Source organism: Olea europaea, chromosome 19 (genome assembly GCF_002742605.1).
Source record: "Olea europaea var. sylvestris chromosome 19, O_europaea_v1, whole genome shotgun sequence".
In the NCBI taxonomy this organism is placed as follows: Eukaryota; Viridiplantae; Streptophyta; class Magnoliopsida; order Lamiales; family Oleaceae; genus Olea; species Olea europaea.
The window spans coordinates 7,530,163-7,545,566 of record NC_036255.1 but is presented as its reverse complement, the minus strand read 5'-3'; the positions used below and the strand labels follow the sequence as shown (position 1 = coordinate 7,545,566).

Below are 15,404 nucleotides of genomic sequence, written 5' to 3'. Positions count from 1 at the left end.
CCTCAAAAAGTGCAAGATGGACTAAAAAGAGTAGAATAACCACACATTTTTAGTTTTGATCTTATTTCTTGATTTTTTTTCCAATTTTCTTTTACAGTGGTATATATACAGGAGGGGGGACATTTTTAAGCCACGGTCAGAGAACCAGCGGGAGTAACTTAAGACGGAAGATTTATGGTGGGGTTTTAGATATTAACAGTTTGAAGATGCTTAAGGAGAAAAGAGATATACTATTTTTGCTCTCTTTTCTAATTCATAACACCAAACCTGTTGGCCACCAGGTATCTCTCTCTTCCCAAGAAAAGAAGAAACCCTGGTTGGCTTTATTTTCTTTTTGGCTGGCTGGTCGTAGGACATTGTGCATCCTACATGGCCATTCTGGTTATTTATTATTGTTCCCTTCCTAAACTTGCTGTACATCATTTGCTACAGGATCTTGTTGGTTTGGTCATCTCTATACTGCTTTTAGGAGATTTTAGCTTAGTATTGCTCACGTTACTCCAGCTGTTTTCACTTTCCCTGGCGGATGTCTTTCTTGTTTTGTTCATTTTGCCTCTTGGGATTTTGCTTCCTTTCCCTGCTGGAATCAATGCTTTATTCAGTCATGGACCAAGGCGATCAGCAGGTCTTGCACGTGTATATGCTTTGTGGAACATCACGTCTTTGATAAATATTGTAAGTGTATCCTTGATATCTGTGGTGCGATATCATATTTTCTTGGGTATGTTTTGGCTTGCTTTTTAGTGGTTATTTTTCTTCAAAGACTTCTAGTCATGTTTGAGGTTCCAGATTGAAGAATAGTTACTTTCCATTACCGTTTCTTATTTATCTTATCAATGATGCTTGCACTTTCCACTTGTTTCGAGGCCTCTTGATTGGAGAGATTTAATTTTTCAACTCGTGGATTTCAATCTAATTTGGCTTGCATTCCAATTTACTTGGTTTTGTTGGTATACGCAGGGTGTTGCATTTCTTTGTGGATATGTTCACTATAGCACGCAGTCTAGGAAGAAAATTCCATTCATTCAGCCATGGAATATGTAAGACAAATTCCAAGTTTTTCATATTAAATTCATCAGCATTCTATTGTTCTTATGCTTCTCCCATGTTTGTTATGCAGGGATGAAAGTGAGTGGTGGATTTTTCCTCTTGCACTAGTTTTATGTAAATGTATCCAATCGAAGCTCATTAATTGGCATGTCGCAAATTTGGAGATTCAAGATCGTTCCTTGTATGTTAATGACTTTGACTTGTTTTGGCAATCATGAGATATATGCCAAGCAAATTTAGCACCCATAATTTTTGTGTTTATTTACTGTAGTCGTTTAGAGTAGAGTGATTGACATACGTGTAGAAAGTAGTTTAATAGAGGCATTTCATTATTTATCCCATTTCTGTGCAGTTACTGTACTTTGGCATGTAAATATGTCAAAATGGGATAGTCCCATGGTTAAAAAATCCATGTAAATTTTATCTACATATTTGTTTGTTTTGTCGGTACTGCTGTGATTTTTTTTATTTTGATGTGAATGTTGACGGGCAACTCTTATCACTAGTCTCCCATCTATTGCTTGAATGGCAGTGTCTCGGTCATCTATAAACGTTTACTGTAAGGAAATTATCTAGAGAATCATGCTTACTTTTCCAACTTTGGTTGACAACTTCACACTTGTGAGTATCACAGTCATACATTTTAAAAATTGTTAAAAACTGTTTTTAAGTCATTGGTCCGAATTTTTACAACACTGATGTTTGCCAACAAGAGTTGAATAACTATGTTGCCTAAATCTAATTTGAATCACTTTATTATGACAAATCAATTTGTCATAAATTTAATTGTCTTGGGTTCGCTAGAGAGTTTAATAACATGAACAAATGCATCAACAGTACGATTGATTAATTCACGGAAAATTATAGAGATGCTATTTGTAATTGTTTACTACGATAGTCGTCATATGTATCAAATAACCACTTGTTATGCGTACGTCATGTAAGGTGATTGTTATAGTGATAGGCCTGGGCAAAAAAATCTAAAAACTACACTGGTAATTGGTTTGGTTTTCTTTTAAACAAAATTATGGTGGGTTGGTGTGATCATGGTTTGAAACTTTAAAATGTTGGTTGTTTTATATTTTTTCAAAAGATAAGCCCTAATCTAATAAGTATATCACGATTTCCTCCAATCTATAATATTACCGATAAGTAATAATGCTAGAAATTTCATTTCACAAGCTCATTATTACCTAGCCTTTTTTTCCTATTTATACGGTCAGACTATATAATGCATAAAGGGAAGATCACATAACTCATAATTTTAAAGATCACATTTCATAAAAAAGAAACCCAATGAAATATTTCAAAAATCAAGTGGTAAACAAATTTATTAAATATTAAATTATAATACAATATCCATTAATTATTTCCACCCATGCCATCCACCTCATCCTATCACCTTGTTACACCACCTTTCCTCCATCCCTCCACCAAAGATGGCTATCATCTTCGGTGACCACTCCGGCAACGGTTTCGACGATTACTCCGGTGGTCGCTCCGACAACTATTTCAGCAATCACCTTGGCAAACTGCTCCAACAACCACTCCAGCAAACTACTCCAATGACCACTCCAGTGACTACTTCGGTAACTATTCCAAGCACTGTTCCGGCTCGCCATTAGAAAAATCTCCAAAATTTGAAAACAATTTCTCTCTACACCCTAGTGTTGAAAAATCTCCAAAAAAATTGTGATGGTCGTAATGGTGCATTGTAAGTGATCAGATTTGCACCTGTGACATCTGTGACCATATCTGTGTCATTTGTAACTAATTGTGACCAAATTTGTATTTAGTATGACTGTCTGTGACTATACCAATCTCAAGTCGCAACTAGTCACAATCAATACAAAATTGGTCACAAACAGTCACAACAAGCACATACTTGGTCGTATAGGGTCACCACAAACAAATCTGCACACACCACATACATGTAATTAACTGTGACCAACTTTGCCTTCAGTGTAACTATCTGTGATCAAAATTATATTCAAAGTGACTGTTTGTGACCAGATCAATATCAAGCCACAACCCACCATCACCACCAAAGAACAACAGATCAGAAAATCATCGCAACCCCAATACCACCATGAGCACCACTGCATCTATTCCACTATCTCCCACAATTATCACCACCACAGCACCCGAAAAATCGTCATAGCACCACTGTACAAAGCACTCACAACACACCACCACCATGAGAAGAATTCAGCTACCAGATACTCTAAATTTAAAGGGAATTCCAATAGATCAACGTTGTATTTTGATAATTTTCTGCATTCCTCAAAAACACTGCTAGCACCACCTCAAAACTATCGCAAAATCAACTTAAAACCACCAAAAGCCATCTGAGAATTACCTAAAAAACCACCACAAACTGCTGCTGCTCCGGCCATGAGAGCGGTCAGATCGTTTTCCGGCGATGTAAGACAGGATAGATAAGTAAAGAAATCTCCGATGAGAAGGCTCGAGTTATTACTAGTCTTCACCATTGCTTCTGCAAGCAGCGGCAAGCGATGTTGCAAGAGAAGCTGTGGCTGGTGTGTGGCTTTTTTGGTCGCGGTGGTCGATGAACTTTGTGGCGTCGGAAAAGGAGAGGCTTAGGTGGCTGATGGTAGAGAAAGTGATAGAGAGAGAGAGATGGCATAGAGAGAGAAGCTAATAGAGAGAGATGGTTAGGGTTACTTACAATTTGGGAATGAACTGAAATGGGGATGGAGTCACTGGAGTGCGTGGGTGGTATATGTAGATTAAGTTTTATTAATATCTTATTAATTATAATTATTAAAATCTAATTCCACCTGAATTTTGAAATTAAAATTAACCCTCTATTTTTTAAAATTAGTCTTTAAAGGTAGGTTTCTAGGTAATTTTCCTATGCATAAAAGGGCAATAAAATAGTCATTTAGTTATTTTAGTTTTTGTAATCTAATTAGGCCCAAAACTTGGACAATTTTTTTTTTTAATTCAATTTTGACTAAAAATCCAAACCGACTAATCGAACTAAACCAAATCAAATCGGTTTGGTTCGATTCTATTTAAGAGTTAAAGTTGGTTGATTTAGGTTGAAATTCACCAAAATCAATAAATTTGGTTTTGATTTCGAAGTGGAGTCAAAACCAACCCAAACACGACCATGTCCAAGATTAATAGTGAGCAATTGTGAATAGCACTATTCAAAATTATTGGGCAGGTCAGTATATGTTTTTTTTACGAAAGGATAGATTTGCAACATGAAAGTCTTTTCAGGCTTCGAAAAAAAAAATTATTATGAAAATATGTAGTTAAAAATGAGTTGTTGAAAAAATAAAATAAATTACAAATAAGAGAAATTAGCTCGAAAATAGTTAAATCCACCAATGACCACCCAACTTTATACCTAGTGTTACCATGACCACCAAATTTGATTTTATTTCACCAAGACCATCCAACTTTATACTTAGTGTTAGCATCGCCACCCAATTTAATTTTATTTCATCATGATCATCCAATTTTATACAATGTTTCGCTATGGCCACATAATCTCATAAAAAATTTTACCATGGTCACCTAATTTCTTTCAACCATTTTCACTAATTTTAAAATGGGTAAAATGGTAACTTTGTATTATATATAAAATAAAATTTAAAAAATAAAAGTTTTTTTTTTAATTTTAAAATAATTTTTTATTTTATTTTTATTTTTAAAAAATTTATTTTATATATATAATGCAAAGTTAACATTTTATCCCTTTTGAAAATTAGTGAAAATGGTAAAAATAAATTAGATGGATATGTTGAAAATGTTATATGAAATTAAGTGGTCATAATGAAATATTATATGAAATTGGGTGATTACTATGAAATAAAATTATTAAATATAAAGTTAGATGGTCATAATGAAATAAAATTAAATTGAATGATGATGATGATACTAAGTATAAAGTTGAATGGTCATTAATGAATTTAATCCGATTAGAAAATCATGCAATGGACTCGATTTTACGCCCACACATAAATTATATAAAAACAAAAGAACATAACATAAATAATAAAAAACAGTATCAAGTTTAAAATTTCCCGATAAATCTCTCGATTTCATACTCTACACGCCCTGGTACGCATATCAATTCTGAACATTTTTATTGGTGTATTTTGAATAATTAGTTCTACGGTGCATAAATTTGGATATACGATTTAGAGTAGAGTAATTTTTCGGGAGCAATATCTGATTCATGTATTATTTAATGACATCTTCACTTGTTCGTGCTATGTTTTACTATTGATAGTGTGAAATTTTGAGTAACTGCATACGGATTTGAAATTTGCAGATTTGTTTTGGGCACAGATCGAAACTTTTAAGTTAGCGTGGTGTGGAGATTGGAGGGAGCCGTTTTATTGTTTTAAGGCAAGAAAAAGGGAGACCTAAATCTTGTATTTTAGATTTTTTATTTATCATTATTATTTTATTTTTTTTGAATTTCTATTTTGGAATTAGTCTTTCAAATTGCTTTAGATATTCCTGAAATGTATAGTTGGGTGTAAATTGCGTGGGAACATTTATAATTATATTATTTAGTGACGCTTTAAATCTGACTTCTCATGTATATGCACTAAATTCAGCCCCTTTTGGTAGTTATGAAAATAAATCTGTCGTGCAAATCATGATTATGTATTTTTGCATCACTTCTGATGTTGAAATCCGAATTTCACTTCAAGTTATATTTATGAGTTCTAAATAATTCAATTTGTATTCAGTTATATTCTTTGGTTGCAATAAAATTTGGCTGAAAATTTCTGCAATCTGAGTCCAGTGTAATAGATTAGAACCTTCTTACCTCGAAGTTAATGCTTTAATTGCCTATAAGAAAAAGTTTCAGACATATGTCACTGAGAATTCCAAATAGTTGGACATTATTCCAATAGATATGCATTGACTCTTAGAGATTTTGCTGTTCTTGGACACCGAGAAGGCGAGGGAAAAAAATTGGGTATGCCAGTTCTCCATTAGCTGAGTTGGCTTAAATTTCTTAATCCCTCACTGCACGTAGTGCACTAATTTGGTTATCGTTTGATTTTAATTAGTTCAGAATACTGTTTTCAATCCAATGTGCCGCAAATTTGGATAAATGGTCACAGAAGCATAGAATTTCATTTGGAATTTTGGTGGATGATTTTAGGTATAGAGAAATAAATGTAAACCGATATAATATGCACTGTTTTTAGACTCGAATGGTTTTCAAAGTCGATAAAATCCATGTACACACTAAAATGAAAATAATCTAATACATTGATTTTATTTACAACTGATTTAATGTATATGAAAGTATAGTTCATAAAGTTCTTGGCTAATCCCGTCCAGGATTCAAAATCTACTGCAATAGAAATCTGTAGATGGATCCCGTAGATTTTAGTCTGTAGTACTGAGTCAGAATTTCTTCCAACTTAAATTTTCAAGCTCTATCTTAAAGTTTATCTCTGGATATTTGACTGTTGTTTTTTTCTTGGAAAACCTGATAAATTTGAAGCTATCGAACATGAATTGCCAATATATGCAAGGCATTTTAAACATGAAGTTGATATTCTTTGGTTGAGCATTTATGATCTTTAATTGCTTGACTTATGCTTTCCCTTTGTCAATGTTGCGAAAGCATCCTCTCTTTTCGTGGATATTCTTTTACCTGTTGGCTATTAATTTGGCAAAAATGTAAGTGAAATCATAACCTAGTGGATGTTTAGTTGCAGAAATGTATGATAATTTAGGAGCACAGCCAGGGGTGCCAAGACTACCTACCAACGCACAGCCAAGTCCTTTCGCGAATTCATTCTATGGTGCTGGTTCAGGATTCATTAGAGGTGGACTAGGTGCTTATGGAGAGAGAATTTTAGGATCCAGCTCTGAATATGTGCAAAGCAATGTAAGGATCTTACAAGTATTGTGATGAGACATTTGGAATTAATCTACATATGCTTCAAAGGGCGTTAGGTAGCTTTAGATCATCAATCATCCCATTTCTGGATCCTGATAATTGGGATTTGTCATTGTTATTATCTATTCGACATGTCGAAAGATTCTCATTTAATTTTGTTTCTGAACTTTCTTTGCACAAACAGATTAGCAGATACTTTTCTGACCCTCAATACTATTTCCAAGTCAATGACCAATATGTAAGGAATAAATTGAAGGTTGTTCTCTTCCCGTTTCTGCACAGAGTAAGAATTTTTTCCTCTTGCTATGTTATCTTCAATTTGTTCCTTATAATTTCTGCTTCTTTTTGGCATCACTGTTCCTTCAATAGTAGTTCTCTGATCCTCCTATTTTCCTTTAGGGCCATTGGACAAGAATCACAGAGCCAGTGGGTGGCAGGCTTTCCTACAAACCCCCCATTTATGATATAAATGCACCAGACTTGTATATTCCATTCATGGCATTTGGTACCTATGTTGTTCTGGCTGGCTTTTCACTGGGCCTGCATGGAAAGTAAGTTTGTGGAACCAATCTTGCACTTGTTTGAATGTTTTCTTTTAGCTTGTAATTGGTTGCCTCTGAGCCAGCTTTTTCGCCCTGGGTGTATGGGAACACATGATGGCACTCTTGGGAATTGAATTGTTTTTGGTAGTATATCTTTTTCCCATTTCTATCTTGAGATACTTGCTATGATACTGTAAATTAATAAGGATTTTTGTGCATGTGCTATGTTCCATTCTATCAATCGACATCATTTAAAAGCTTAAATGTAGAGTGAAAATCTATTTAGCCTCCGTTTGGTGAAATTTATAAATTGTCAAACTTCATTTTCAACAACATATTCCAGTGGTCACAAGTACTATTTAATTATCCACTACCTATTTCTTTATTTATAAATTAAACCATCTATAAATTCTTCCTGAATGTAGGCTTGTTTGTAAATATGTCTTCAACAAACCCCTCATGTGTAGACCGGATCTTAGAAATTTATGAACACATTTGTTATGGAATTCAAACTTGATATGTTAGGATTTAATATTTCTATTTCGGTGGCTCTTTTGTATTTTTTTTATTTGAATGGATATAACATGTGGAGACTAAGTTTGGCAATATAAGAGTGTTTATATATATATGTGTGTGCGTGCGTGCGTGTGTGTGTGTGCGCATGTATTTTTAAAATAAAAATTTATTTCAATTATGTTTTTTGTGTAAGTTTAGACAAATAACACATAATCATATAGGTATGTGATGAGTGTTGCATAAATGAGTGGAGATGGTACTTAAAACCAATGATTGATACCGTGTTAAACCACCCTATCAAAAAGTTTAAGGTACTTTGTCGGTAAAGCTGTCAGCATTAATGAGTTGTGGTCATTTTGTTGTTTCATCTTCTCTTTTTCTCGTTCGTCATTGGTTATGTTCCTCTTTTATTTTGCCATCAAGAAATATCTATGATGATGTAGTTTACTGGAGTGTTTTCCTGCATGATACCCCTCTCACTCTCTTGCTTGTTCTCTAGTCTAAGTTGCCATTCTGCTGTTTGTAAATTAAAAATATTGTCCACCACAATCTTCACCGATTCCTGTATCTGTCACTCATTGCCAAATGGGGAAAATCCCTTTATTTATCTAAATATCCCTGTAATGCTTGCCAGGTTCAGCCCAGAAGCTTTGAACTGGCTGTTCATCAAGGGGGTGGTGGGCTGGTTTTTGCAAGTCACACTGCTGAAAATGACTTTGTTTTCATTGGGTAGTGGAGAGGCACCTTTGCTCGACATCGTGGCATATGCTGGATACACTTTCACGGGATTGTCTCTGGCCATCTTGGGACGTATTTTCTCGAGCTATGTTTACTACTTTCTGATGCCGTGGACATGCTTATGCATGGGAATTTTCTTGGTGAAGACAATGAAGAGAGTTCTTTTCGCTGAAGTGAGGAGTTATGATTCAAGCAGGCATCACTATCTGTTGCTCTTCATTGCCTTGGCACAGTTCCCACTTCTCATTTGGCTTGGCAACATTACTCTGAATTGGCTTTTTTAAACTGTATGCCTTTGGTTTGTAGTTAGAAATTGTTCCGTGTTAAAATGGAAGTTTACGGAAATTTTGCAGTCAATTTTATTATTTTGTTTGATTCTTGGGCACTGCTTAGGCTACTGGGAGATTGCCCATTTGCCCGCTGCACATTTAAGGAAAATATATTCCTAGGAGATGTTAATGTTGTCAGGTACTGGAATGACCGACAGAAATGCTGGTTAGTAGTTCTGGCATTAATATATTTGGAAAATTGTCAAAAGGTCCAATGTTCATTTATATAGAGTCCGTTTGATATGACTTTTGAAAATTCAAAAGGATTCAAAAGTTGTTTTTTGGACTCGTTTGGCTAATTTTGTTACAGTGCTTTTGGTAGTTAGAGAGCTTTTAGAAGAAATTGGTTCAATATAACTTTTTCTAAAAGCACTTTCGAAGTAGAAAATGTTTTTAAATATTAGTTTTCAAACAAAAATTAAAATAGTTATTTTCAAAAGTTCTTCTACAAAAAGCAAAAGTAAAAGCTATGCCAAACGGGCTCATAATTATTTGACTAAAGTCTGTATCGTGTGTGTTTGTGACTCTACAACATTTATATTGAGACATTTTGATCCTTGAACTTTTCGTTGTCATAATTAGACAACGAAAGGGTTGCTTCAGCATGAATGAAAATGTATTCTGTCACGGCTAGTGCTTGAAGCCCAAGAGTATTCCAAGTCTTCTCTTTATAAAGAGCATTTTATGGGACGACTGTGGCTTATTGACTAGTGCTGGGTAGTTTGACTTTCAAATTTAACATTGTAATTTTTCATGCAAGAGCCTCATTGATTTCGAATGATTCCGTTCTAGTTAATGACTCTGGCCTTTTCGTCTAAGGTCTGGAGTAAAGGGGAATTCAATTGTAGAGGGATTATCTGTTTTGCCTTTTGAGTTAGATCTTCAAACCATTCACAAGAGGGGATTTAGGAATATTGAAGCTGCACACTTGTATTAATACTAGTCTATTGCACGGGCATTTTTATTTCGAGGGTAATGTTAATGTTCCTAGATAATAGATTTATCCTTTTTTTGGTGGCTTCTTGTTAAACCTTTAATGCATAATATAGCATTTTTTCATATACTCGCTTCTCCAAAGTTAAGATTATAGATATTCAACTTTATTATCAAACGTCATGAAAGTAGGAAATAATTATGAAAAAATTTTAATATTTATTAAATGGCAAATGGAACCTAATAACATTGAAGAACTGCAACAGAAATTCTAAACCTAGATGACAAAAATTATCATGTCAAGGTAATAAAAGCACCTTATTTCTCCCCTCCGCATGGAACATGATATCCTACCAGCAGATTTTGATACTCGACAATCCAATAAATGTCAAATCACTATGCATGATTCAGAATGACAATAAGTAAATTGAACAAAGAACTAATCTTATATGCGGAACTAGTCCCCAACTTGTGCTCAGAATCCTCTGACTTCATTTCTTTCTTTGTTTCGGTTAGTGATCCCCCCAACTCCCATTTTTATTGATTCATTTGGTCTTCTGTGAATTTTCTTCCACCTCTCTTTGAGTTTCATGGACTATGTCAGTCACCGGGCTTATGGGATTCTCATCATCCATGGATTGAGTGTCGTTACTATTGTTGCTTATGGTAGATGATATTGAGGTTTAGCCATTCACAGATTCCATTAATGCAAATACCATTACTAAAAGAATTCAACAAGTTGATAGAACCAAAATTCAATCTAAATCATGGGAAAATATAGATAATAAAAATTCAATGCCAAATAATACGTTCAATAAGTTGCCTTGTCACATGGGCATTCTTTCCATCTGAAACATACAAATAATTTGATGTGATTAAAAAATTCTTCTATCAATATAATCACTTGTAACAAATGAAATATGCATCGAAGATTTGAAGTGATTTAAAATAAAAAATCCCCTTTTCAACACGTGAAATCCTTATATTTTTCTGTTATTTATCCAGTAAAGCCTGGCCATTTGCATGACACAACCTTTCATAACTCATTTATGACAGGTAACATTTGCCAAGGTCAATGGTAGGATCAATATACTTCTATCATATATTTGAAGTACAATGGATGCCAACCTCTTTTCACAAGTTACATTTGATTCACCAATGGCAAGGAAACTACAACCTGGAGATGTAATTGATTTCAGTTCCCGGAAACAAAATAGAAAAGGCTAGTAGGAGTACCAAAGCTAAAGTTCCAACTCAATAAAGAGAATCATTAATAACTGCAGTATAAAATACCTAGCACTTCCCAGTTTACAATTACTATATACGATGTTTAGGTGGGCTTATATAAGCTTGCTTAGTTCACTCATAAGGCGGAGACAAAATCATTTTTGTTGATGAGAGAACAACATCTTTTATGTTATTCTAAATAAGTAATCTTAGTTTCAAAACATTTTCACTGGTATATCTAGTTTGGGTTTTAAATTCCAAATCATATAAAACTCAAAATATATAGATAAAAAGATGGTTCATACTTCAGCATTCAGATTGATCCCACCATAATTGACGACTTTGTCGGTAACTCTAGAAACCATGGTAGAAGGATCACAATATTAGATATATGAGAAAAAGTATATGCCATTCTATTGATTAAAGACGTACTACCAAAGGCGCCAAGGAGAAACTCACTCAGCCAATTTATCAATCTGAGCTCCCCAATTACCTCTGCCAGCTCCTCCACGTTTTACCTGATTTGTGCAATGGAATATAAATGTCTAAGGATTGCAAAGACAAAAGAGAGATTAAGTTAGGAACAAATAGGGTGTTCGATTTCATCTTTACTAGCATTTTTCAATTTCATCAAGCTGATACAATAAGAATTGAAATCCTGAATCTAAGTTGCCATTGTTATTTTCTTTCTCAAATCTCAGCAATCAAACCTCTGATTTCCAAGCAAATCTTTTTCCAACAAAAAAAAAATGGAAAACAAAGATCTTTTCAATACTTTCAGTAAACTTAAAGAGAAGCAATAAAAATGAAGCAACGCACTAATGTTTAATTTTTGGAACTCAATTTCAAGCTAGAGATCATCAGATCAAAATTGATTTTGACATCAGCATCAAGATAATCAATCAATCCCTTTTTCTTTTTTTAAAGAACAATAAAGTATCTGAAAATAATCATATTATTAATTTCTTTGTTTGCATTTTGTAGCATCATCAATTAGAGCACAAAAAGCAAGAAGAAACAAGAAAGCCAAATTCATTGAAGACAATAAAATCTATATGAAATCCAAAATTAAATACTTTCAACTAACAATTAGAAGAAAAATCTGAATAAACGCACACACACATATAAATAGAGATAGAGAAAAAGATTACAATATCAAGAGGGGCTTTAAGTGGATTCTTAGGACTTATATTTCCACGAGAGAAAAAATCGAAGTAAACATTTCTTACCATTGGTGCATATATTCGTTCTATAGTATTAGATTCTGTTTCCAATGTACATTATGGAAGTGGGCATTTCCTGCAAATGAACATCTAAACCTGAGATATGGGTTCTTATTAGGCCATTAGAAGCAAGGAATTAAGGCTTCAAAAAATTAAATGAGCAATATCATCAGGAGGCGATGGACATTATATATGCAAACTTATATGATATAATAAATATAGGTCATGAAAAGAAACAAAAATCAATATATTGGGCATATTATTTTTGCTAAGAAATGGGCCGAATTGCATCATGCTTGTAGGGCAAAACACATTGTATCATGCTCGTAGGGCTTCTCTTATATATTATTAACTTAAAAGGTGGCACGAAATATATTGAACAAGAAGAGAATCACATATTTATTTAAAATTAATATTCAATGAATCCACTTTGGAGAACTAAAACAAACTTAGTTCTATCAGTGAACAGTCTATAGCGTCTACAAGAAAAACATTAAAATAGCACATTCATCTTCAAGATTATTGATCATAAGCAATAGTAAGCAATTAGTATGGGAAATATGTACCAGGAGGCAGCCTCTCTGTGCTGTGGCCAACGATGCACCTCCCAGTAAGAATAGGCTAATGATCGAACAGTTGAAAGATGTCTGTCATATATCATGTTTGCTTTTGCAATTTTGGATTATCACCCGTTAAAGAATGTAAAATCTTTTTAGCCATTTTCACTCCCCTCACTTCAATGAAGGTATCAAAATCCCAAATGTCTTGTCTAGAATTTCTCCAACCTTTTCGTATATCCAACTTCCAATGCACTGGCTTTTCATCTATAATGCTGTCCTGTTTGCTTTTGCAATTCCGGATTATCACCTATCAAAGAATGTAAAATCGTTGCACCCATTTTCACTCCACTTACTTCATTGAAGGTATCAACCCCATATATCTTATCTTGTCTAGAATTTCTCCAACCTTTTCGTATACCCAACTTCAAATGTATTGGTCTCTTCTTCTATAATGTTGTGACCACCCTTTCAAACCAAGGACTGAAAAATTCAAATTCCAAAGCAAACATACAAAATTCTTTCAACAGGCCTCTGATGCAAATAAAATGAAAACTATCTAGGTTCTGGCAATATTATTTGAAGAATTTCAAGCAACAGAAATTGAGAGAATCTCTCTCCTTTCTGTATTTACATAATCCACCAAGAATTTTCCCTTAATTACACACCCTTTTAGCTAAATATAATTATAGAGCCAGAATCGATTGCCTCAAAACACTTGATATCCACCATATTAGGATTCTATCTTTGTAGTAGAAACTGCCATCAATTATCTTCGAGTAAATAAGGAAGACCAGAAAAAATTCGTTCGTCCTCTCTAAAATCTAGAGATAACCCCCGAAATTTTCCCCAGAATACCTATGAATCCTCATAAGACCTTTTTACTATTTTCGTGTATTGTTGTTCCAAGATCTTTACTTGAACTGAAAATAGTTCCATTTTCTCTCGTGCCTTTGTTTGAAATTTTAGTCAAACTTTTATAAAAGGGGGAAAATTTCCACAGGATCTGCATAAGTGATCAAGAAGTTGAAGAAATTTACATGATTGGAAGAAATTGAAGGGTGATTCCAGTAATTAGTTTGAATCTTACCTTTGCTCTCCTTCTTATGGCTTGCTTTGGCTCGGTTTGTCGAGAAAGAAACTCGTGAAAAAGCAAGAGAGAGTGAATGAAGAAAAAGAAAGCAAAATGCTCTTTATGTAAAATATCTATATCCTATTGAATAACTAGATAATGAACAGTAAAGAACCAGTTTCAGTGTGAATCGGAGGGCAGAAAAATGAACAGTAGAGCCAACGTTCACTCTTTTATATAAAGGCAATGAAATGATATAATTAATATTACTGATAAATTAAAATTAATTAAGTACGAATTCCAAAAATTCAATTCATTTACAAGCAATGAAACGTTAAATAAATGTTGAGCCGGAACTGAAAGGAGTGATGGACTACAAAAACCTTTCCAGATTACATGAAGGTGACAAGTCAAATAAAAAGAGTCACCTGTTTTAAGAAATAAGAAAAAACGGTGCTTCCAAAAAACGAGTAACCCAAATCTCGAACAAGTGAGTTGTATTGAAGACACCGTCCACAAATTTTGAGATTTAAACAATTTTTATGAAGGGGAAAAAATATCAAAATCAAAACTCGCCTTATATTGACCGTAATAACACAGTTAAGGAGGACGAAACCAGTCGTTGGAACTTTAGGGCAAAAGGACATTGATTTCTCAGAACTCTTCGTCCCTTCCACTTCAATGCCTTCCTCATCTTCAAAAATCAAACCGAAAGCATCTCAGAAAGTGAAATTCAATCCATAAATCCAAGATTTGAATGATAGTAGTCAGAGTATGAGATATTATCACCTTGCTTCGAGCCTCGGTCTCATCTTGTTGGATTTTACCCTTCTTCTTCCTCCTTTTTAGGGTTTGATTTTGTTGTGGAACGAGGAGTCGATAAAAAAACTCAAAAAACAGAGAATGTGAGAATCAATGAAGTGAGAGAAAGAGAAAAGATTTATACCGAAGATAAAAACAGAGAAAAAAATTGCTTCTCTCTCCGTGCTACGCGGAGTCTATCTTTCATTATTTTTTTTTATTTTTTTTAACAAAAAACAAAACAAGAAAGAATTTGAAGTCAAAAAGTGTTGGCTACTTTGTTTGCTGTCAACTTGCATTAATTAGCACTCTGAACAAAGTGAATACGATCGAATTTGCTGTTAATTTTAAAGTCAAAAATTCTGGCTTCTATGTTTTGTCGTTACATAAGAAACAGTGATATGTGAGAAGAAATTAAAGTGGGATTCTCTTTTTTTAATAAAGGGAAAAAAATTAAATATTTAATTAGGAAACGAATTTGAAGTCAAAAAGTGCTAGCTCCTTTATT

At 33.8% G+C, this 15,404-nt stretch overlaps 2 protein-coding genes and 1 long non-coding RNA gene across 8 annotated transcripts in view; 2 read left to right on the top strand and 1 right to left on the bottom strand.

Moving 5' to 3' along the window:
• LOC111368658 overlaps positions 1 to 1,500 on the top strand; it is a 20,023-nt gene extending 18,523 nt beyond the window's left edge. For both annotated transcript variants that reach the window (XM_022990032.1, XM_022990033.1), the window contains exons 19-22: positions 98 to 281; positions 433 to 675; positions 961 to 1,040; positions 1,121 to 1,500. In XM_022990032.1, the coding sequence (XP_022845800.1) occupies positions 98 to 281; positions 433 to 675; positions 961 to 1,040; positions 1,121 to 1,268 (655 nt within the window). In that variant the 3' untranslated portion in view covers positions 1,269 to 1,500. The remainder of the gene's footprint in view (positions 1 to 97; positions 282 to 432; positions 676 to 960; positions 1,041 to 1,120) is intronic.
• Positions 1,501 to 5,018: 3,518 nt separating this feature from the next.
• Positions 5,019 to 9,207, top strand: LOC111368657 (protein YIF1B-like). 4 transcript variants are annotated; one of them, XM_022990028.1, is made up of 6 exons: positions 5,019 to 5,145; positions 5,360 to 5,436; positions 6,774 to 6,946; positions 7,143 to 7,241; positions 7,358 to 7,509; positions 8,651 to 9,207. In XM_022990028.1, the coding sequence occupies exons 3-6, from the start codon at positions 6,776 to 6,778 to the stop codon at positions 9,036 to 9,038; spliced, it is 810 nt and encodes a 269-aa protein (XP_022845796.1). In that variant the 5' UTR covers positions 5,019 to 5,145; positions 5,360 to 5,436; positions 6,774 to 6,775; the 3' UTR covers positions 9,039 to 9,207. The 4 variants fall into 4 exon arrangements, with proteins under 4 accessions (XP_022845796.1, XP_022845795.1, XP_022845799.1 ...); XM_022990027.1 differs by having other exon boundaries at positions 6,768 to 6,946; XM_022990030.1 differs by lacking the exon at positions 5,019 to 5,145 and adding an exon at positions 5,154 to 5,265 and having other exon boundaries at positions 6,768 to 6,946.
• Positions 9,208 to 10,822: 1,615 nt separating this feature from the next.
• On the bottom strand, positions 10,823 to 11,984 carry LOC111368656. Of its 2 annotated transcripts, none has more exons than XR_002698029.1 (2): positions 11,549 to 11,984; positions 10,823 to 10,864 (listed from the first exon to the last, which is right to left on the bottom strand). It is a non-coding gene; the product is annotated as an uncharacterized LOC111368656 (long non-coding RNA). The 2 variants fall into 2 exon arrangements; XR_002698028.1 differs by having other exon boundaries at positions 11,676 to 11,984.
• Between the last annotated feature and the right edge of the window lie 3,420 nt (positions 11,985 to 15,404).

Bases quoted from the DNA above. Each gene is read 5' to 3' on its own strand.
- LOC111368657 (XM_022990028.1), top strand. From the start codon at position 6,776: ATGTATGATAATTTAGGAGCACAGCCAGGGGTGCCAAGACTACCTACC. The intron at 6,947-7,142 runs GTAAGGATCTTA...TTGCACAAACAG, and splicing joins CTGAATATGTGCAAAGCAAT to ATTAGCAGATACTTTTCTGA. The intron at 7,242-7,357 runs GTAAGAATTTTT...ATTTTCCTTTAG, and splicing joins TCTTCCCGTTTCTGCACAGA to GGCCATTGGACAAGAATCAC.